Source organism: Drosophila bipectinata, chromosome 2L (genome assembly GCF_030179905.1).
Source record: "Drosophila bipectinata strain 14024-0381.07 chromosome 2L, DbipHiC1v2, whole genome shotgun sequence".
In the NCBI taxonomy this organism is placed as follows: Eukaryota; Metazoa; Arthropoda; class Insecta; order Diptera; family Drosophilidae; genus Drosophila; species Drosophila bipectinata.
In genome coordinates this window covers 23212421-23236010 of record NC_091736.1, presented here as the reverse complement: position 1 = coordinate 23236010, position 23590 = coordinate 23212421, and the positions used below count along the sequence as shown (strand labels likewise).

At 38.4% G+C, this 23590-nt stretch overlaps 1 protein-coding gene across 4 annotated transcripts in view; it reads right to left on the bottom strand.

Moving 5' to 3' along the window:
* Positions 1–1564: 1564 nt before the first annotated feature.
* Marf1 (meiosis regulator and mRNA stability factor 1-like protein) overlaps positions 1565–23590 on the bottom strand; it is a 34002-nt gene continuing 11976 nt past the window's right edge. For 3 of the 4 annotated variants that reach the window (XM_070277839.1, XM_070277840.1, XM_043213823.2), the window contains exons 2-10: positions 10456–10587; positions 8654–10401; positions 5311–6157; positions 4899–5030; positions 3054–4844; positions 2732–2993; positions 2604–2671; positions 2044–2526; positions 1565–1981 (exon numbers count right to left, since the gene is read on the bottom strand). In XM_070277839.1, coding sequence (XP_070133940.1) covers positions 1784–1981; positions 2044–2526; positions 2604–2671; positions 2732–2993; positions 3054–4844; positions 4899–5030; positions 5311–6157; positions 8654–8664 — 3792 coding nt within the window. In that variant the 5' untranslated portion in view covers positions 8665–10401; positions 10456–10587 and the 3' untranslated portion in view covers positions 1565–1783. Of the gene's footprint in view, positions 1982–2043; positions 2527–2603; positions 2672–2727; positions 2994–3053; positions 4845–4898; positions 5031–5310; positions 6158–8653; positions 10402–10455; positions 10588–23590 lie in introns of those variants that run through there. The other variant, XM_043213824.2, reaches the window with a different exon arrangement.

Here is a 23590-nt window from a genome sequence, read left to right as displayed (position 1 = left end):
TCTTTTCGCATATGCTTATGTCTATCGTTGTTGCCCGCTGCAGGCTACGTATTGGGATTGCCTTAGAGAAATTAACTCAGGTTAATGTTCTCGGCGTCCCGTTAGACTCTAAACTTAAATTTGCCGACCATATTTCGACAATGGTTAATAAAGCTAAAGGTTTCCTTGGTTTCATTAAAAGGTGGTAAAAATAATTTAACGACCTTTACATTACTAAAAGTTTATTCATTTTTGGTGCGTCCGATAGTGGAGTACGGTTCATGTGTCTAAAGTCTTATGGAGTACATCAAGACCGCATTGAATCCGTACAAAAGAAATTTCTTAACATTTGCACTTAGAGGTCTTAACTTGGATGCAAATCTTAATATTCCTTCTTACAGTAACAGACTCTTACTAATAAACTTACTAACCTTAACTAATCGTAGGACAAAGCTGGGTGTAGTTTTCCTACGTTACCTCATCAATGGTGATGTAGCTAGCCAGCATTTACTAACACGCTTAAATTTCATTATTCCTAATAGACAGACTTGAAACTTTAGTCTTCTATTCCTTAGCCATTTTAGTTCGACAAATGTACAATGTACAAATAACTTTTGACCGTTTCTCTTTTTGAGCTCTCTCCATTTTACACAACAACTGTTTCACAACTTCACACGCTGAATTCACGATAGCAATAAAAATATTTTATTTGCAAAACAGACGCTTAAACAATATAATGTATACCAATACATACGCAACAGACGTTTTGCTTCGCTGAACACGACAATACGGTCTTAGAACAACTAGAACAAAACAAAATAGAAAAAAACGGTTTCGTTGTGAGCGGGAGCGAACTCATTTAGGAACTTATAAATCGGTTTCTTTTTGAGTCTTTTCGTAAAAAATCAGGAAAAGACACTTATTCACAGACAACGAGAAACAGTCAACAGTTATTTGCGAGCTCTGGTTTTGGGGGATTCGGGATTTTCACAATTGGGTGTGGCAAAATTTGGACACAAGCTTGATCTGTGCGGATACCATACGAGTTCAAATTCCAAATCGGATAGCTTTATCACTTATAGTCTTCGAGATCCACGCGTTAATAATTTTACCCCGTTTGTATGGGAAAATGTTGGTATATGAATATATCGGATCTAAAAATAGGATCCAGGATCATCCTATCATCACCATTAATGTCCTGCACCCGCATCGATTGCAAACGACCTACTACTTTTGAAGATAGACACTTGGGACTTTGTTTAAATTTTATATTCTAAGAAATCGGGTTTCTAATGAAATTTTCATAAGGATCGATAACGATACATATCTTAACTGCAAATTTATATTAAATTCAGCTCCGCCCAAAGTTCCAAACTAGGAACCACTAACTGGTCTTTGTGGAACTTTCGTCCGGGCCATTTTCGATGACCCGTCCAGTGGATCCACAATAGTGACGGCTGGTGATCGGATGTCCGCCTTCTGAACTTGCCATTTCGAACGCGCCTGTAGGCCCTGAATTTACTTGAGCCATTTTAATATCGATGATTATCGAAGATTGATTAGTTCACCAGACCAAACATGCCTCTTGATTTTATTTTTCTTTATTAATAGACATTAACTCGAAACAATTATTCGAAAACAGTTAAACACTACATTGGGGCCGGTAACATAAAAATTAACTTAGGCGAATATATTTTAACATTAAAAATTATTAACTTGAAAGTTTGAACTGGATTCAAAATATACACAAATTGATTGCTTTAATTTATTTTTTTTCGCGTTGGGTTAAATAAACAAATTTTTTTTATGCTATGTTGCGATCATGATTATCCATGCCAAATAGCTTCCGTTTTGTATTTTCATTCTTAGAAATTGTGTATGGTGATAAAAGCAATGGAATAACATTTTTTGAATGAATTTCTGGAAGTCGAACATTGAAAATATTTGGGTTAGGATCTTCAGTTTTGTTGCTCCATATGGGATCAATCCAAAAGGGTAGTCTCTGTTGGTGAAAGAGTGAATTCAACTCAAAATATGTGCAACGCAAAAAAAAAGGTTTCTTACATCATCTGATGAGTTATCTGCTTTTGGCGGCCCATATAATGATCCCTTCAATTGTTTACTAGAGCTAACCAGGTCATAAAGGCCATTAGCCGCTTTACGTTTTTGATGCGCAATATTTGTATCAATGTGCTGCAAGGGCTGCTGGTAGGAACTTACTTTACGCCGACGCCAAAGTTTACCCGATGACTGTACATATGATGTGTCTGTCATTCCGGTATTCGGGACTATGGTAGTCAAATCACCTGCTCCCAAACTAGCGTCTAAATCTCTAGATGAGTTAAAAGAGCTGTTAAACAATTTAAGGGAAGAATTAAAAAAATTTTCTTTAAAATCCAAACTGTCGCCGAAACTGGAATTTCCTTGAGCTGATCCAAAGCTACTCATTAATGATAAATTGGAGCTTGAAAAAGACGACTTTTCTGAAGAAATAAGTGGCATGACATTGTTTGTCAAGTTATTCTCATTGGATTTACATTCGTCGATCTGCTTGTTAAAGAAAATATAGTGAGTATTGTTTAAAACTTATATTTGTTAGAAGGTTCTTATCAAAATACAACTACCTTCTTTGGATGTGTAAATTTAATGGAGCCAAACATGTCCCTATTAGTTAGCTGTGTACAAAGGCGCACTGTGTGAATAATGGACACATTATGAGGGCTTACTCTTATTATATACTAGTCTTACTAACACTCGCAATCAGCTTTTAATGAAACAATACATCTGTCATGAGAAGATCCAAAGTCCAGTGTGAAGAGATCTTCATATGCAGAAAGTAATTCGTATAAATTGGGGAATCCAAATTCAAAAGTAGTAGAAAGGCCACATTTTAAGCTGTTTTTTATTTCATTGAGGTGCATCTTTTGCCGATGCTCTAAAATGCGAACTATAGAGATCAAGAATTTCAATAGGCCTGTAAGCCGAACACACTCTTTGTCAGCGTATTTATAAATCTAAAAATAAAATGTTTTTTTTTTTGCATTTATCTGTAAAGTTGTTAATTTTTTACTTACCTCAATAGCATGACTCATGGATGCCAAAATTGAATTACTGAGATGATATCTATTTTGGTTATTAAACTCATTTAGAAAGTTAACCTTTGAAATATGTTTTGAGTTTTCATTGGACGACACATCAATTTGTGTATTTTCTCCAAATCCTGCAGTAGGTTCTAGAGCTAATAACTCTGATCGAATTAAATGCATACATGCGCGATAACAGAAATTACGAAATGATAAATCATCTTTGCGATATATTATCCATATGGCTTCATCTGAACTTTTCACTTCGACGTACGGTAACATTTCAACAGCCTCTATCATATCAGACGCTCCCAATGTGTGCGCTTGCATCTGATAACCAAACTTTTTTTTGTGTAACTTAAGAACATGATCAAGTTTCATGGAATTTCTTAAGTTTCCGGTAGCATTATTTATAAGGTCGCCGCATTGCTCCGAAAAAACCCTTCTAGCCACATATGGCGATAGACAAATTTTTTTTTCTTCATCGGACACTATTTCCATCTGAACCAAGCCATGAATAGCATCCATAAGATCAGTTAATTTAAGGAAGCCGTAGTCACTGAGACGACACTGATATGAAAAGTGGTAATGGTAAGACCGAACAAACTTTTGAAATAAAATTGAATACTGTAGTGAGTTTTGAAGAAGCTCGACTATTTCGCCCGCGAACACACTAGTTTTTACTAATTCATTGCTTGTTTGCTTTCGTTTCGGCATTGAGATAAGAATGTCCTTTCCATTCTGTACAGTGCTTATTACTACAATATTTGAATTTACTAAACCATCTAAGATATCCACAATGTTGCACACACCATAGTCTGAAATATCAAAGTTTTTATTTTGTGTTTGTGATAAAATTCCTGGTAATTGAGACAAAAGGACGGAGTTGTTTCCATGGGCACGTAAAACGCGCAAAAGATCTGATGTAAATCTGCGTATCTGGGTTCGGTGTGTAAGTGTGATTTGACGATTTTCACCGTCTCCCATAATTTGAACTACAGAGGATAGAGCTTCAAAAAGCTCAATCAACTTTGTGTAACCATAATCAGCTACTCTGCATTGCTTGCCGAAATGATTGTGATAAGCTGGAATAAAGCGATTGAACTTCATTGTAGACTTTGGTGACATCTTGACTAACTCTATGACTTCACGTGAAATTTGAAAAAGTGGGTCCGATATAGAGTTTTTGCAACAACTTCCTCCGGAGCGATCTCCGGTACTCACAGTACTTAAATTAGTACTTGTGTGTAAAGCTCTATCTTTGTTAAGTTCCAACCATCCAAGAATCTTTATTCCAAAATTATTGGCGTGAATCTGAATCCCTTGGACACAACAGATTAAATGCTCAAGATTTACCCCACTTTCATTTGGTATTATCTTTACATCTAGCTGTTCTTCGATGCAGTGAAGAAGAGTGGCAACCGGAATGTCACCAGTATGAAGCTTTAATAGTGGATAGACAAGGCTTTGTATTTCTGATATAGTCATGCTAACGTTAGGTAATGGTTCGATTTCCTGTTCAGCCCAACCCTTGTGCTGTTCTCTTTTAAAGTGCATTGTACAATAAGGAACACTGTGCTGCAGCTCCTCCATTAAAGGTGAGTTTTCTATAGTATTCAAAAGATCGGGCAGCAAACTGATAAACTTGTCCTCGTTATTATCAGAGGTGATCGTACAAACATCGGACATTTTGTACAAGTCCAGAACACTTATCGAAGTTTTAAAGCGCGACTGAAATAGCTCTCGAAACTTGTACATGGGGAGTGTATAGTATGGAACATCCTAATCAAAATAATTAAAATGTAAATAATTTTTTTAAAACCATTAAATTTTTACCTTTAAAAGACCGGCAACTTGGCACCGCAAAGTATTGACCTCGGTTAGCGAAGAGTCACGAGTGTAACTAACAAGCATGCGTTTATGACCAATCTTTTTTCGGTGCATATTGGAAACAACTTGCTTTGCAAACTGAAAAAAAAAATTGGGTTAACAAGAAAGAAAGGATTTAATAGAGTTATGCATCTCATTTCTCTCATTTTGTTTTCCATATAATTTTTTTCCCTAGCTAAAGCTCTATTTCTTATAGAATATACGTTTATATACAGAGAGGCGGACGTGTTGATGGCTGTTGATGCTGATCAAGAATATATATACTTTATGGGGTCGGAGGTGATTCCCTCTCAATGTACACCAATACAATATACTCTTGTACTCTACAAGTACCGGGTATAAAAATGCTTTTACTTACATAAAGGTCTGGCACCGTGACTTTGGCATACGCACTGCCTTCAAAGACAAGAGATACTACTGGAGTAATAGGTTTTAGCTGATTCAAAAGAAAGCTTCGTAGGCTCGACTCGTCCAGCGAGTAATCTAGATTAGTAATCTGCAACGTAACAGTATCTCTTACGTCTTTTACGGATGCAAAGCAGTGCGTTTCATTTTCTATTGCTTCGCCATCAAGATCAACTAAACTTTCCAATTTTGGTAAGCATGCTTTTTCTCCAAAGCTTAATACTTTATCGCTTTTAGTAAAGTCTTGCAATATGCAATTGTTAGTGGGGACTTCGGTAGCAGGCAAGCATTTTAATAGTCTGCTGCTTGAGATGGACACTAATAAAGGATCCACAGGCTGGTTTAGAGTACACATGTTGGTAGCCTGTTTGTGAATTGCAGTAATCGGTTGGTAGGCCTGTTGCTGCAGAGGTTTCTGATATTCGTTAATCATCGGACGATTTGATTCAGAACCAACTGCAGCTAAAGTCGCACAGGTGTAATTTTGATTGTAGGGCATATAAAGATTATTATAATAGCTAAAAGCCATTCCCTGAGATTGAGCATTCTTGCATATTTGAGACTCATTGGGAACGGAAGTTACTGTACTTTTCCCTCCATTAGTAGAAAATGTTCCTGGTAGCATGGAGTAGCTTGGCAACTTATTACTTTTAACAAATGAAATCCCTGATGGAATATCTGTCCCACGATATAAGCTTGTATTTTCGCTGATATAGCTCCGTCTAACAAATGTTGATTGATAAATCTGTGATTGTGAGTGACACGATGTAGATACTTTTTCATTTTTGTAGCACGGACAACTGGAAAAAAATGTGTTAGTTTTTTAAAAAAGTCCAGATAAATTCTTAAAAAGCAAGACTTGTACATGTATTTGTTCTACAAAAAGGTTTTACAAACATTAATGACGTAATCCTCTTTTACCTCTGTATATCGAGTGGTCTAGGTAGCCATTGCCGCGGTCATAAATACTTGGTGTCCTATGTGGCTTTCACAAAAAATTTAGAGGAATAATTTACACTCATGGGATACAATTTTTTTAATTCCTATAACTGAAAGGTCGAAAATGTCATATAGCGGTTACAGTGGCGGATTTAACAGGTGGGCGCTTTTAAAGGCGCGCTTGCCCACTGGGCCTCCCCGACGAAACGAAAGGCTCTCAGGGCCCCTCTTGCTGAAAGTTACACCTTCGATTTTTTTTTTTATTTTTTTGTTGAAAAATGTTTCGGTGAGTCTCTTGTGTACAGCACAAGTTCAATTTTCATTCAGGGGCCCCCTGTTATCAGAATAATTGCAATGCTTGATAACTATCGTAAATTGAATATAAAATCAAATAACTTTTGGGTGCAATCCTAGAATAGGGGCCCCCCAGCGTATTTTCGTCAATTTTTGGTATTTTCGGCCAAATTTGGGGTTGATCGAAAAGGGAAAGCTTGAGCTAACGACGTTTTACTAACTATTTGTACTATTTTTACTAAACCTGAAATGGTGGCATTCGGTCCTATCATTGCTGAAGTACAATTACAGAAAAAAGAAGTTGATCTTTTGATGGCCCGAAATTGTCTCAAAAATGTAATGAAGAACTTGCAAAACTTGCGTGAGGAGAGCAAGTATGATTCTTTCGTTTCGAAAGCTAAATGTCAATGGGAGAAGATGGGATGGAAGAACCCGGATTTTCCGATCATTAGACAACGACGAACGAAAAAAATGCCAGGCGAAAAAGCAGAAGACAGTTCTCTGGATATGGCAACGAAACATCGCATTGGGTATTTTGAAGTTCTGGACAGAATGTGCAGTGAATTACAAGAAAGGGCCAAAGGTTTCGATGAGATAAACTCACTTTTCGGATTTCTCAAACGTGAATTCTTCAAAAACGTTGAAGAAAAAGAATTCGAAAAAAATGTGTGCAATTTGATGGAGAAATATCCAACTTTTTTTACAACTGCCTTGAAGTATGAGTTAATTAGTTTTGCGGTTATATATTTCTCACAAGAACAAGATTTTACCAAGCAGAGTCTATTGCAATATTTGAACTTCATCGTTGAAAAAATTTGGATCAACAGTTTCCCGGAGTGCTGCAGTTTATTGCGTTTATTCTTGACCCTTCCCGTCAGCACTGCCAGTGCCGAATGAACAATGAGTTCATTGAAGAGAGTCAAAGATCGGCAACGTTCTACAATGAGTGCAGAAGCATTGGACGATTTCAGCATACTTTTCATTGAACAGCAAGTCGCCAATCAAATTGATCTGGATGCAACCATCGAAGTTTTCGTGGAGAAGAAAGAGAGGAGGATTCAAAAATATGTAAATTTTCTCGATGTAAAAAAGCATACAACTTTTATAATGCCCGATGAATAAATGAAAACATTTTTATATTCGTTGAATTCTTAAAATATATAGCTTTCACTTTCCATGGAACACCTGACGAAACATAATTTTCTATGGGGGGGAGGGGGGCCCTGAAAAAATTTTGCCCACTGGGCCTTGTTTCTTAATCCGCCACTGAGCGGTTATATGGCGATGAATCGATTGTATTGGCGATTTTTTTTGTATATTTTGTTTTTAATGCCTTTCCCGCCAACGGGGAAACAGATCCGAGATATTTAGGCGGAAAAAAATAACGAGGAGAATGGCTTAGCTGCTGTAAGAAATTGAGAATAGATGTTTTTAGATTTAAAGGAGAGGAAAGTGAGATGATGCGTTAGAGACCATTGTAGTTTAAACATAACACCCTAAGAGGATTGAGTTGTGTATATTTCGAACTACAATGGCTAAGGAATAGGGAAATAAAGCTTCTATTTCTTCTATAAGTAACCTTAAAATGTAAGCGTGTTAGATTCTGGCTATCTACATCACCATTAATAATGTTGTTTAGGAAAGCTACACCTGGCATTGTTCTAAGATTAGTAAAGGGTAATAAGTTTATTAGTAAGAATCTGCTAAGATACGTAGAATGATGAAGATTTGCATCCCAGTTAAGTCCTCTAAGAGAAATTAGTAAGAAATTATTTTGTACATCTGAGAAGATCCAAAGTCCAGTGTAAAGAGATATTCATATGCAGAAAGTAATTCGTATAAATTTGGGGATCCAAATTCAAAAGTAGTAGAAAGGCCATATTTTAAGCTAATTTTTATTTCAGGTGCATCTTTCGCCGATGCTCTAAAATGCGAACTATAGAGATCATGAATTTCAATAGGCCTGTAAGCCGAACACACTCTTTGTCAGCGTATTTATAAATCTAAAAATAAAATGTTTTTTTTTTTGCATTTATCTGTAAAGTTGTTAATTTTTTACTTACCTCAATAGCATGACTCATGGATGCCAAAATTGAATTACTGAGATGATATCTATTTTGGTTATTAAACTCATTTAGAAAGTTAACCTTTGAAATATGTTTTGAGTTTTCATTGGACGACACATCAATTTGTATATTTTCTCCAAATCCTGCAGTAGGTTCTAGAGCTAATAACTCTGATCGAATTAAATGCATACATGCGCGATAACAGAAATTACGAAATGATAAATCATCTTTGCGATATATTATCCATATGGCTTAATCTGAACTTTTCACTTCGACGTACGGTAACATTTCAACAGCCTCTATCATATCAGACGCTCCCAATGTGTGCGCTTGCATCTGATAACCAAACTTTTTTTTGTGTAACTTAAGAACATGATCAAGTTTCATGGAATTTCTTAAGTTTCCGGTAGCATTATTTATAAGGTCGCCGCATTGCTCCGAAAAAACCCTTCTAGCCACATATGGCGATAGACAAATTTTTTTTTCTTCATCGGACACTATTTCCATCTGAACCAAGCCATGAATAGCATCCATAAGATCAGTTAATTTAAGGAAGCCGTAGTCACTGAGACGACACTGATATGAAAAGTGGTAATGGTAAGACCGAACAAACTTTTGAAATAAAATTGAATACTGTAGTGAGTTTTGAAGAAGCTCGACTATTTCGCCCGCGAACACACTAGTTTTTACTAATTCATTGCTTGTTTGCTTTCGTTTTGGCATTGAGATAAGAATGTCCTTTCCATTCTGTACAGTGCTTATTACTACAATATTTGAATTTACTAAACCATCTAAGATATTCACAATGTTGCACACACCATAGTCTGAAATATCAAAGTTTTTATTTTGTGTTTATGATAAAATTCCTGGTATTTGAGACAAAAGAACGGAATTGTTTCAATGGGCGCGTAAAACGCGCGAAAGATCTGATGTAAATCTGCGTATCTGGGTTCGGTGCGTAAGTGTGATTTGACGATTTTCACCGTCTCCCATGATTTGAACTACAGAGAATAAAGCTTTAAAAAGCTCAATCAACTTTGTGTAACAATAATCAGCTACTCTGCATTGCTTGCCGAAATGATTGTGATAAGCTGGAATAAAGCGATTGAACTTCATTGTAGACTTTGGTGACATCTTGACTAACTCTATGACTTTACGTGAAATTTGAAAAAGTGGGTCCGATATAGAGTTTTTGCAACAACTTTCTTCGGAGCGATCTCCGGTACTCACAGTACTTAAATTAGTACTTGAGTGTAAAGCTCTATCTTTGTTAAGTTTCAATCCAAGAATCTTTATTCCAAAATTATTGGCGTGAATCTAAATCCTTTGGACACAACAGATTAAATGCTCAAGATTTACCCCACTTTCATTTGGTATTATCTTTACATCTAGCTGTTCTTCGATTCAGTTAAGAAGTGTGGCAACCGGAATGTCACCAGTATGAAGCTTTAATAATGGATGGACAAGGCTTTGTATTTCTAATATAGTCATGCTAACGTTAGGTAATGGTTCGATTTCCTGTTCAGCCCAACCCTTGTGCTGTTCTCTTTTAAAGTGCATTGTACAATAAGGAACACTGTGCTGCATCTTCTCCATTAAAGGTGAGTTTTCTGTAGTATTCATCAGATCGGGAAGCAAACTGATAAACTTGTCCTCGTTATTATCAGAACACTTGTCGAAGTTTTAAAGCGCGACTGAAATAGCTCTCGAAAATTGTACATGGGGAGTGTATAGTATGGAACATCCTAATCAAAATAATTAAAATGTAAATAATTTTTTTAATACCATTAAATTTTTACCTTTAAAAGACCGGCAACTTGGCACCGAAAAGTATTGACCTCGGTTAGCGAAGAGTCACGAGTGTAACTAACAAGCATGCGTTTATGACCAATCTTTTTTCGGTGCATATTGGAAACAACTTGCTTTGCAAACTGAAAAAAAAATTGGGTTAACAAGAATGAAAGGTTTTAATAGAGTTTTGCATCTCATTTCTCTTATTTTGTTTTCCATATAATTTGTTTCCCTAGCTATAGATCTATTTCTTATAGAATATACGTTTATATACAGACAGGCGGACGTGGCTATATCGGCTCGGTTGTTGATGCTGATCAAGAATATATATACTTTATGGGGTCGGAGGTGATTCCCTCTCAATGTACACCAATACAATATACTCTTGTACTCTAAAAGTACCGGGTATAAAAATACTTTAACTTACATAAAGATCTGACAACGTGACTTTGGAATACGCACTGCCTTCAAAGACAAGAGATACTACTGGAGTAAAAGGTTTTAGCTGATTCAAAAGAAAGCTTCGTAGGCTCGACTCGTCCAGCGAGTAATCTAGATTAGTAATATGCAACGTAACAGTATCTCTTACGTCTTTTACGGATGCAAAGCAGTGCGTTTCATTTTCTATTGCTTTGCCATGAAGATCAACTAAACTTTCGAATTTTGGTAAGCATGTTTTTTCTCCAAAGCTTAATACTTTATCGCTTTTAGTAAAGTCTTGCAATATGCAATTGTTAGTAAGGACTTCGGTAGCAGGCAAGCATTTTAATAGTCTGCTGCTGAGATGGACACTAATAAAGGATTCACAGGCTGGTTTAGAGTACACATGTTGGTAGCCTGTTTGTGAATTGCAGTAATCGGTTGGTAGGCCTGTTGCTGCAGAGGTTTCTGATATTCGTTAATCATCGGACGATTTGATTCAGAACCAACTGCAGCTAAAGTCGCACAGGTGTAATTTTGATTGTAGGGAATATAAAGGTTATTATAATAGCTAAATCCCATTCCCTGAGATTGAGCATTCTTGCATATTTGAGACTCATTGGGAACGGAAGTTACTGTACTTTTCCCTCCATTAGTAGAAAATGTTCCTGGTAGCATGGAGTAGCTTGGCAACTTATTACTTTTAACAAATGAAATCCCTGATGGAATATCTGTCCCACGATATAAGCTTGTATTTTCGCTGATATAGCTCCGTCTAACCAATGTTGATTGATAAATCTGTGATTGTGAGTGACACGATGTAGATACTTTTTCATTTTTGTAGCACGGACAACTGGAAAAAAATGTGTTAGTTTTTTAAAAAAGTCCAGATAAATTCTTAAAAAGCAAGACTTGTACATGTATTTGTTCTACAAAAAGGTTTTACAAACATTAATGACGTAATCCTCTTTTACCTCTGTATATCGAGTGGTCTAGATAGCCATTGCCGCGTTCATAAATACTTGGTGTCCTATGTGGCTTTTACAAAAAATGAAAAGAAAATTAATTTACACTCATGGGATTCCAATAACTGGAAGGTCGAAAATGTCATATAGCGGTTATATGACGATTAATCGCGGTTATGCACTGCAACTTAATAAATTATCGAATTCAAATAAACACCACCATTTTTTTTGTATATTTGGTTTTTATGTCTTTCCCGCCATCGGGGAAACAGATCCGAGATATTTAAGCCGAAAAAATAACGATGCGATAGAGACCATTGTAGTTTAAACATAACACCCTAAGAGGATTGAGTTGTGTATATTTCGAACTACAATGGCTAAGGAATAGGGAAATAAAGCTTCTAGTTCTTCTATAAGGAACGTTAAAATGTAAGCGTGTTAGATTCTGGCTATCTATATCACCATTAATAATGTTGTTTAGGAAAGCTACACCTGGCATTGTTCTAATATTAGTAGAGGGTACTAAGTTTATTAGTAAGAGTCTGCTAAGATACAAAAGAAGATGAAGATTTGCATCCTAGTTAAGTCCTCTAAGATAAATTAGTAAGAAATTATTTTCAACAGATTCTTTGCGTTCTATTGGGTTTTATTGGATTTTACAGGGGACTCCAGAAACATGAACCGTACATCAGTATTGGACGCACGGAAGAAATAAATAAACTTTTAGTAATACAGAGATCGTTAAATTCTTTTGCTCATCTTTTAATAAACAAAAGGAAACATTTAGCCTTATTAACAAGCATGGAAATATGGTCGTCAAATTTGAGTTTTAGGGACACCAGTATCATGGAACTGATTTAATTTTTCTAAGGTAATCCCATACTCGTAGCCTGGTCTCTCCTGGTTCTAGTCCTAACTAGAACGATATAAAGACATAAGTTTGCATTTTGATCCATTAAGTATTAAATCATTTGAACGGACACTCCAAGAGATTACTTTATAACACAGGAATGGACATTTTTAAATAAAACTCTATGCGTTCTGTATGCGTTCTCTACTTAACAATAGTGAGGGATTGACTGAATCGAATGATTTAGTAAAGTGTGGATAAGTTAACTCAGTTCTAAATCCTTTTCGGAAGCCATCAATGACAAAGACTTTCAACTCCAGTAACTTAGTGGTGGTCGAGCGACACCTAATGAAAGCATGCTGACATGGAGAAGAGCAAAGGTTTTGCAATTAAGAAGTGATTAATTTCTTAAATAACTTCGGAATTGTTGACAAATTAGAAATGCCTCTGTAGCAGTATCAAATTTTTTCCTTCTTATGTAAGGGTATTATAAAAGATTCCTTCCACTTACGGGAGAAAATAGAGGTATCCAAAGATAAGTTGAAATGTCTATGTAAAGCCCTGCCATTTAGCTTACAGCCTGATACTCCATCGGGCCTAGCGAATAAACGGGGTTAACCCCTAAAATAACAAATAATAAGCTATTCTCGGAAAATAAAATAAGAGATAAGAGAAAATAATATTTGCTGATTTAATGTTGTAGGCTAATCTGTCATTTTAGGCAAAAAGTAAGTTTTGAAAAAATTTGTGAAATTTGGCAATGGCCTAATTAGAGGTCACAGATAAATTTTCAAACATAAGAAGAGGAGGGAAAGATGCATGTTTACGTTTTTTGACAAAGCTTGATTGTTTACAATGTTATAAAACTGCTTCGGATCCTGAGAAAATTGAACTCGGCAGCGTCGAATATAATTCCTATAACATTGTAGATATCTTGACAAATCTATTTTACTGCATGCTTTTTTATATTTAAGTAAAAGCCTGCTTTAAGTATGCTTTAAGTTCGTGAGGCACCGTGTAAACCAATTTGGAGAATTTTTTGAAGCGGATGGATATTGTAAAATTTTCCTAAGGTAACCTTTATATCGGTGCATGGCAGAATATCGAAGCAATGAAATGTATCGATATCGTTTAAATTGAAACCTCAAGCGTGGGGGAATCCTTTCCTTTGGGAGGAATCTCTGGGGTTGAAAAGGGAAAATCTCTGGAAAGAGTGGTATCATAAGGAGCAAATACAAAACATTTGTCTAATTACCGACCTGACGAGTTTCTAAAATGCTTAATTTGGCCAAGGGACGTGTTAAACATGCCCGCGGTGAAGTCACCACTTTAGTTGAGGGATATTAAAGTCACCCAGAGCTACAAGGTGGTCACAATCGAACATAAGATTAAAAACCAATTGATGATGCTAGTATGTGGGAGGTTCACACGAAGGAGGTATATATGAACACGTCATATATAAAGATTTACCGGATAAAATGATTTTAATAAAAATAAATTCTAAATTACCAAACTCTTGTGATTTAACCTCTTCAGAAGCGAGTTGGGAGTCTACCGAAATGAGGACTTGGCTTGGACTACAAGGTAGTCACAATCGAATATAAGATTAAAAAAGAATTGATGATGCCAGTATGTATGCTGTTCAGACGAAGGAGGTATAAATGAACACATCATATATAAAGATTTACCGGATAAAATGATTTTAATGAAAATAAATTCTAAATTACCAAACTCTTGTGATTTAACCTCTTCTTGATCAAGAAGAATCCTCGTCAAGCTTGGACTTGGAATTTTGTTTTGGCTTTGATGTAAGCACGACAGCACGACAATTATCGCAACAATAATGGAGACCAGACCTACGGAATTCTATTCTGATCATAGTGGACCACCTCGGGCATCGCCTGCTTCCTGTGTTACCGAGGTGGTTGCATTTTCAAATGCAGAAGGTATACGTTACCACCTTCATGCACTCTTACCAAAAATTCGATCTCAACATTGGCCTGTCCCAGATTCGCATGAGCTTTGTAGTTATTAGTACCGCTTTTGGCAGAGCTTCTGCCCTTAAGCTGATCTGCTGCACTTTGTTTTGTGGCCACTAATTTGGGGTTGAATGTAATATTTATTAAAATTGAACTTCGGCTTTATTTGTCAGTCCCTACAATACATCGATAAACAATTCGAAAATAATGTAGCCGGTGTTCCAATGTGCAGGAATTCAATGTGACATCATAAGTAGTACTTCGGTTCAGTTTTCAAGCATGGTCAAAGATGTACAGATTTTCAATATTTTCTCGAAGGGGATGCAGGCCCTGCTCATTAACAGACAAGTTTGGAGACAAAAAAATCACCTCCGAAAACTAGGATTAGGATGGACTCCAGACCTTTCTTTTTGGCTGATCACCGCCGCCATAAACAAACAAACGGAAATGTGCGCTCTGTTACAACGGCATTACAACATATGCTCGCTCCGAGCAACAGATCGATCCTTTAATGTAGATACAACCTATGATCTATAACCTATGACCTATGAGGAGCTTCACTAATACGATCCGTCGCAACAAGAGATTTTACATTAGCTGACTATGAATCCGTGACCGCGGAATTTTAGAACCTTACGCGGTTGAGTTTAGGTGCGAACGAGATCTAAAACAAGACGGCAAGTGCATCTGGCCGATCGATTGAAAATGCGAGGGAGGGATTGAGGGTCGAAAGTACACCCATGCAATATGACATCACAAATGGTACCGATGTTAATTTTACCAAGCTTTGTCTAAGTTGCTCGAATTAAAGACGGGGCAGGACCCAAGCCATAAGCTCAGGAAGTTTCCCAAGGAAGTTTCAATGTACACCAGACAACAAATCAAGGAGTAATGGAAAAACATTGTGACATAAAAACCAACAAACATAAAAAAGATGGACATACTGGGAATGGATTCTAAGTCGTGCCAACGGAATATTTTACATATGTAAATGCAAACCACAGGAAAAAAGGTTCATTATAGAAATTCCGGAAGACATGGAGATTTCCAGCAATACCTTCGGTTTTATGATATTTTAACGGAATTCGTTTACAATCAATACATATGTGATGCAGTTAAATTCCGCCATTTGGAGAATCTCTTATCAGAAAAAGCCAAAAAAGACCCAAAAAAGCCCCAAAAATCCCCAAAAAGGCAGCCCAACAACAAATTATTGAGCTTTCATAAATTAAGTTTAGGCTAGTAAAACGGTCATAAGCAACAGATCCAAAAGCAGAGCAGGTCCTCTTTAAACATGTGATCACGGATAAAACCTAACGAGCCACTAAAAGGTGATCTCACCCGTGAGATCGGAGATCTTACTATGATAACTATGATAATAATATAGGAAGTTCCTTTTAGGAACCCCATTGATTAGAAAATTTCTAGTTAATGGTCGAACAACAAGTCAACTTAAAAGCCCAAACCCCAACGTTTTCAATTAACGACTAGAGATAGTTATTAGTTTTTAAAGATCGGTTCTGGTGAATCGATCAAAACAAAGTTTTCGCCCTTAATTGAGTCTCTCAAAGAGGGAGAAGAATAGTCGTACCTTATGCTACGACATATTATTGCTAACATATATTATTTCTAACACAGAAACAGTGAACGAACTGGTCAAAGCATGAGCCAGAAACGAAAACTGAACTACACCCGAACAAGATACACCCTCTATTTAGTACCATAGAACCGGTACTTAACATTCTCAGCTTATTGCTCCCGGCAAAAGGACCGCCAGCAGGACCCCAACGTAATATTCTAAGCGTGCTGATCCCGCCATAAGGACCACCTGCAGAACCATCTAACCGAAACACGATGAACACAAACCCCCAAGATCAGCTATCCGTAGCAGGACCTCAGCGTCTCATCCCGAACAACTACCCTCATCCTGACCTCAGAGTCCGGCTTTCGACTCAGAGCGATGGGCAATCATTAACTCTTACCTATCAGAATACTAGGGGGCTACGTAGCAAACTCCCCAAGCTATATTCTGATAGTTCTTTCTTTGCATCCCATATAATAGCATTTACAGAAACTTGGTTAAATCCGGATATCTTTAGCTCCGAAGTTTTTCCAAGTAAGTACACCACTTTTAGACGGGATCGATCTCAGCGAAGAGGAGGTGGAGTCCTCATTTCGGTAGACTCTACTCTTGCTTCTGAAGAGGTGAAATCCCATGAGTTTGGTGACAAAGAATTTATTTGCGTTAAAATCACTATGTCCGTTAAAGCTTTATACATTACATGTTCATATATACCTCCTATGTCTGAACCGCCTACATATTGGCAGCATTTGTCCGCCATTCGATACGTCTCTAATCTTATGACGGATCGTGACCAACTCGTAGCGGTGGGCGACTTAAATATCCCAGAATTAAAGTGGTCCAACGTCGATAACTCACCATCTTTGTCACTTATAACTTACCATGACTTCACCGCGGGCATGTCAGAAATTCGCTAGGTCGGCTCTTAGACTTATGTTTTGTATCTGATCCTGATGGTACTGCTCTCTCCAGAGCTTTTCCTCTTTCAACCCCAGAGGATCCATATCACCCCACGCTGGAGGTCTCAATCGAAACCACTCCTGGTATCGATCAGATGTCTCCGAGCGTGGTAAATAAGATTCGCTGTTCCGTAAAGCTGATTTTCAGAAACTTAATAGCCTTATCGATACATTTGACTGGTCTGATATTCTGGCGTGCACTGATCTTAATGTCACTTTAGAAAAATTTATTTTACTTTAAATAAATTTTTTGACTCATGTGTGCCTTGGAAATATCCGTCTGCTTCAACAAATCCTCCTTGGTTTACAAGGTGCCTCGCTAACTTAAAAAATAAAAAAAATAAGCTTTTACTTAAAAAAACCTGCAGTAGTGTTGATTTCTCAAGATACCTACAAGCTCGGTCGAATTTTACCGTGCATAACGCTGAATTTTATAGGAATTATATTGACCGCTGCCGGATTCAATTTACTCAGGATCCAAAGCAGTTTTATAATTTTATAAACACTAAGCGTAAACAGGTATCTTTTTCACCCCTGCTTACGTTTGAAAATTCCTCTGCGACTTCTGATCAGGCCATGCCGATCTATTTGCAGAATTTTTTCAAACAACATATTCTCCTCCAAAATTGACTGATCAGCCTTACGCATATAACATTCAAGCAGCAAATCTTATTTTCTGTCCGTTTTTTTCTGAGAACAACTTATTATCTGGTCTTTTAGGGGTCAAACCCATTTATTCGCCAGGCCCCGATGGAGTACCAGGCTGTGTGCTAAAATACTGTGCCAGGGCTCTGTGCAAACCTCTACTTAGACTTTTCAACTTATCTTTGGAAACCTCGATTTTTCCCCTTAAGTGGAAGGAATCATTTATAATTCCCCTACATAAAAAAGGGAAAAAGTCTGAGGCTGCCAACTACAGAGGCATCTCTAAGTTGTCGGCAATTCCAAAGTTATTTGAAAAATTAATTACACCTCGTTTGCAACACCTTTGCTCTTCGATTATCACTCCTTGTCAGCATGGCTTTATTAAGCGTCGCTCCACCACCACAAACCACCACGTAAGGGATATCAAACCGACGTAATTTACACAGACTTCAGCAAAGCATTTGATTCAGTTAATCACTCACTCTTGTTGAGTAAACTGAATATGCTGGGATTTTCCTAAAGACCTCTTAACGTGGATCTCCAGCTACTTAGATGGAAGGATACAAAGAGTCTTATTTAGAAACACACATTCCCGTCTGGTCCGTGCTACATCTGGCGTCCCTCAAGGAAGTCATCTTGGCCCGTTGTTATTTACTCTTTTTATAAATGACTCGCCCCCTGCTTTAACGAACTCTCTAGTTCTTATGTATTCAGATTATGTAAAGCTTTGTACAAATCCATCTCTGCCCAATGCAGTCTTCAGTCTGACCTTGATAACTTTCAAAAATGGTGTTCAGCTAACGATTTAATAATTAATGGATCTAAATGCAAACATATGTCTTTTTATCGTTCTTGCCCTCTGCAAGCTACTTATTCTATTAATGGAATTGCCTTAGAAAAATTAACCCAGGTTAATGATCTCGGCATCCTATTAGACATCAAACTTAAATTTGCCGACCATATTTCCTTAATAGTTAATAAGGCTAAAGGAGTCCTTTGTTTTATCAAAAGGTGGTCAAAAGAATTTAATGACCCCCCTATGACCATTGCCAGGCCCTTCCATACTTTTTTACTCCAACTCCGGGACGTATCGTTACTTACTTCCACATCAGAGGCGAATAACGCCTGTCGGATACTCATTTCTAATTCTTTAACAAGATGAAAAAGTCTAAAGAGTTTGTGAGATGAATGAAGCGAAGAGCCAACTTTCCTCAAGGCGCCATCCTCGCAAATAAACAGCCCAGGACAACTAGCGGGAGTCCGCGCTAAAAGGGGTACCGACGATGCGCTTGTGTTGCCACCTCTAATAAGTAGCTTCACACATTCCCTTTTCCCACACCACTCAACCTATCCAATTCCTATCCCAAAACACCATCTCACGCCGGGCCGAACTAAGGTGTTACTCGACCCGTGCCGAAAATCAGCTTGGCTGGGGGCCCGGGATATAAACTCTGGCCAATCTCTAACGGAGGGATCAGGTTAACAGGCGACCCCCTGTCCTAAGAATCTTTAACCGGGCGGAGAAACGCGACGCCTTTCGTCTCTAAAATAATAAAAAATCTCTAAAAAAAACCTAACCTTAGCCCTAGACATAGACGTGTGATTCCGGACAAGGGATAAGCAACATGGCAGCGAAATTGGCGAGCGAGCCCACCTGTCAAGCCACAATCGGAAAGCAGGGTCCGGCAGGGCCCTGCCCCAAATTGGGGTTGGCTGGTGGAAAGTTTCTCTAAGCCGCCACCATGGTGTCATCTCCTGGCCTAAGCGCCATGATAGCACCTTCAGGTGTGGCTAAATAGCTAGCGATAGCGCGAAAGGAAATTTACATACGTGGAGAAGAGCACCGCAGGGCAAAATCATTACAAGCGATGAGTGAGCTAAGACGACCAAGAGTTTCGCAAAAAGGTAGAATGGGAGGAAAGTGTGCCCAAGGGACCGCAGCGCAAGCGGGAGCGCTCCCAGAACGTTCCGGAAGGACCAACGGCGAAACAATCAAGATCGCAGCAATAAAAATCCTTCGTCGCAGTAGCGAAAGGCACACCGCATTAACGTCATTAATCGAAGCAACACCGAAGGCATAGTTTCGAAGGAGCCACCCTAGCCACGAAGTGCTTCAAAATCCTGGCCAGGGAACTGGGCCCCGCACCCGTCTGAAAATACGACGGGCGACGTAAAAACACGAGAAATCCCAGAGAAACTGGCCTCCGATATCGAGGTCACAGATGCCGAGAATGGCTACAACACTAACGCCTCTTCGTTGCGCTGCGTGGCAGCAAGTCGAATGGATGACGATAACATTTCCGACGACGAAAAGGCGGAGATCACAGTTTTGGAGGATAATTTAGCAGATATCCCTACGGTTTATTCTGCATATAAACCTTCACCACTGTACGGCAGCCTCGGCTGCCCTCTTGGTCCGCCTAGCTGAGGATGGAGTCGCTATCACCCTGGTCCAGGTTCAGTTCAGTTGGAGGAAGGGTCTCTGAACTTGGGAACAAGGACTATAAGCTGCTAATAACAGGTTCAGAAGGCAAAACTAGAGCCTGCATTTTTGATAAAAAGCATTTAAGCATAATTTTGCTCCAGTAGCCTAGACAATGCGGCGGCAACCGTGGGGCTTCACTCAACTCCAATCTGGGGGCTGTCGTCGAACATGGCCTACGTGGAGCCAGAACCCCTAGGCGAGCTAGTGACATGGCGTTCGGAAGATAGCTAGAAGCGCAACATTCACCTTATAATAGGATATAGCGAAATTTAAATATAATTATGTAATTATAATTATTAATTATGAATTTCTCAACGAAAAATACGCAATTGTCTGAGCAAATGTCCTCTGTGGTATCCCTTCAAGTGATACCACAGGTTCTAGTAAATGAAACATTCGTCAGGGTCACCCAAAAGGGTATTCCAAAGTCCGGACCACCGGCACCGACTGATGCTGCAGTTCTCGTACCTGCGACACCACAACCCTTACAGGTGATTCCTCCATCGAAACATATATTTGATTCTCGGCTTGCCCCTAATACTTCAAAAATTGATATCTCGGCGTATATCAAAGCCAAAACAAAAGCCGATATAAAGGTGGAGGACATAACTAAATTTAAATATAATTATACACGACGCACGTCTTCTTTCAAGATTCGTGTGCCTGCGCTGATGTTCAAGACGATTTGTTCACCCAGTTTTTGGCCAGAGAACATTTTCGTCCAAAAACATCAGCCTAGTACTGTAAAGAAAAATGTTTTAAAACCAGTGGGAGTGAAACTTCCACATATTAGAACCACTGACCAACCTTCCACCTCTTCTTCGTCCACTAACCCAAAAAACTAGTATCGCCACTAACACTTACATATCAGAATACTAGGGGGCTATGAAGCAAACTCCCCAAACTATATTCTGATAGTTCTTTCTTTGCATTCCACAGTATAGCCTTTACAGAAACTTGGTTAAAGCCGGAGATCTTTAGCTCCGAAGTTTTTCCAAGTAAGTACACCACTTTTAGACGGTATCGACCTCAGCGAAGGGGGGGTGGAGTCCTCATTTCGGTAGACTCTACTCTTGTTTCTGAAGAGGTGAAATCCCTCTTTGGTGACATAGAATTTATTTGCGTTAAAATCACTGTCCGTGAAATCTTTATACATAACATGTTCATATATACCTCCTATGTCTGAACCGCCTACATATTGACAGCATTTGTCCTCTATTCGACACGTCTTTAATCTTGTGACGGATCGTGACCAACTCTTAGCGGTGGGCGACTTTAATATCCCAGAATTAAAGTGATCCAACGTCGATAACTCACCATCTTTGTCCCTTATCACTCACCATGACTTCACCGCGGGCATGTTTGACATGTCCCTAGGTCAGATTAACCATGTTAGAAATTCGCTAGGTCGGCTTTTAGACTTATGTTTTGTATCTGATCCTGATGGTACTGCTCTCTCCAGAGCTTTTCCCCTTTCAACCCCAGAGGATCCATATCACCCCACGCTGGAGGTCTCAATCGAAATCGAAACCACTCCTGGTATCGATCAGATGTCTCCGAGCGTAGTAAATACTACTAGCTCGGTCGAATTTTACCGTGCATTACGCTGAATGTTATAGGTATTATATTGACCGCTGCCGGATACAATTTACTCAGGATCCAAAGCAGTTTTATAATTTTATAAACACTAAGCGTAAACACGTATCTTTTTTACCCCTGCTTACGTTTGAAAATTCCTCTGCGACTTCTGATCAGGCCATTGCCGATCTATTCGCAGAATTTTTTCAAACAACTTATTCTCCTCCTAAATTGACTGATCAGCCTTACGCCTATAACATTCAAGCAGCAAATCTTATTTTCTCTCCGTTTTTTTCTGATAACAACTTATTATCTGGTCTTTTAAGGGTCAAACCCATTTATTCGCCAGGCCCCGACGGAGTACCAGGCTGTGTGCTAAAATACTGTGCCAGGGCTCTGTGCAAACCTCTTCTAAGACTTTTCAACTTATCTTTGGAAACCTCGATTTTTCCCCTTAAGTGGAAGGAATCATTCACAATTCCCCTACATAAAAAAGGGAAAAAGTCCGAAGCTGCCAACTACAGAGGCATCTCTAAGTTGTCGGCAATTCCAAAGTTATTTGAAAAATTAATTACACCTCATTTGCAACACCTTTGCTCTTCGATTATCACTCCTTGTCAGCATGGCTTTATTAAGCGTCGCTCCACCACCACAAACTTATTGGAGTTGACATCCTTTGTCATAGATGGCTTTTGTAAAGGATATCAAACCGATGTAATTTACACAGACTTCAGCAAAGCATTTGATTCAGTTTATCACTCACTCATGTTGAGTAAACTGAATATGCTGGGTTTTCCTAAAGACTTCATGTGTCTGGGCTCACCAATATGGAGCACATAAGGACCGCATAGAATCCGTACAAAAGCACTTTTAATATTTGCACTTAGAGGTCTATACTGGGATGCAAATCTTCAGCTTCCATCCTACAGTAGCAGACTTTTACTTATAAACTTACCTAGCTTAACAAATCGTAGGACAATGCTTGGTGTAGTTTTTCTGCATAACCTTATTAACCGGGATGTAGAAAGCCAGCATTTACTAACACGCTTAAATTTTAACATTCCTATTAGAAGGACTCGAAACTTTAGTTCTCTGTTCCTTAGCCATTGTAGTTCGATATATGCACTGCATGACCCTTTTAGGGTATTATGTTCGAACTACAATGGTCTCTACTCTATTACATCTCTTTCCTGTCCTACTCTACTCTATAAAATATAGAATTTTCCTTAATAATTCCTCTTAGCTTAACAAATTTCAAATAGCTTAATATGTACTAACAAATCGTTTCTCGAGCGCCCCTCGGTCGTCTTGGCCTCTAAGATTTATGATGAATACAGAAATGCTAGCTGATGCTCTACTTGATGCACAAGCCATTTCAAATTCTGAAAGACCGCGAAAAAAAAAGAAACACTACGAAGACAAACGTAGACAAATGTCCGAATTAATCAGAATTGAACACCTCCTGCAAAAGAAGCGGAGAACCGCTTCTTGAAATGCGAAAGAATACATCCTGGAGCTGTTTCTCTTGGAAAATAAGGTGTTGCCGTTTAAACCAGCTTCGAGACAAGTACAACACTTAATAGCGCGAACGGGAACCTAAGGACCAAACAGCACGGGATGGAAGAACGCACCTATGGCGAAAAAGGTGTGGGGTCAAAGGGCCAAACGGAGTGAGAAACA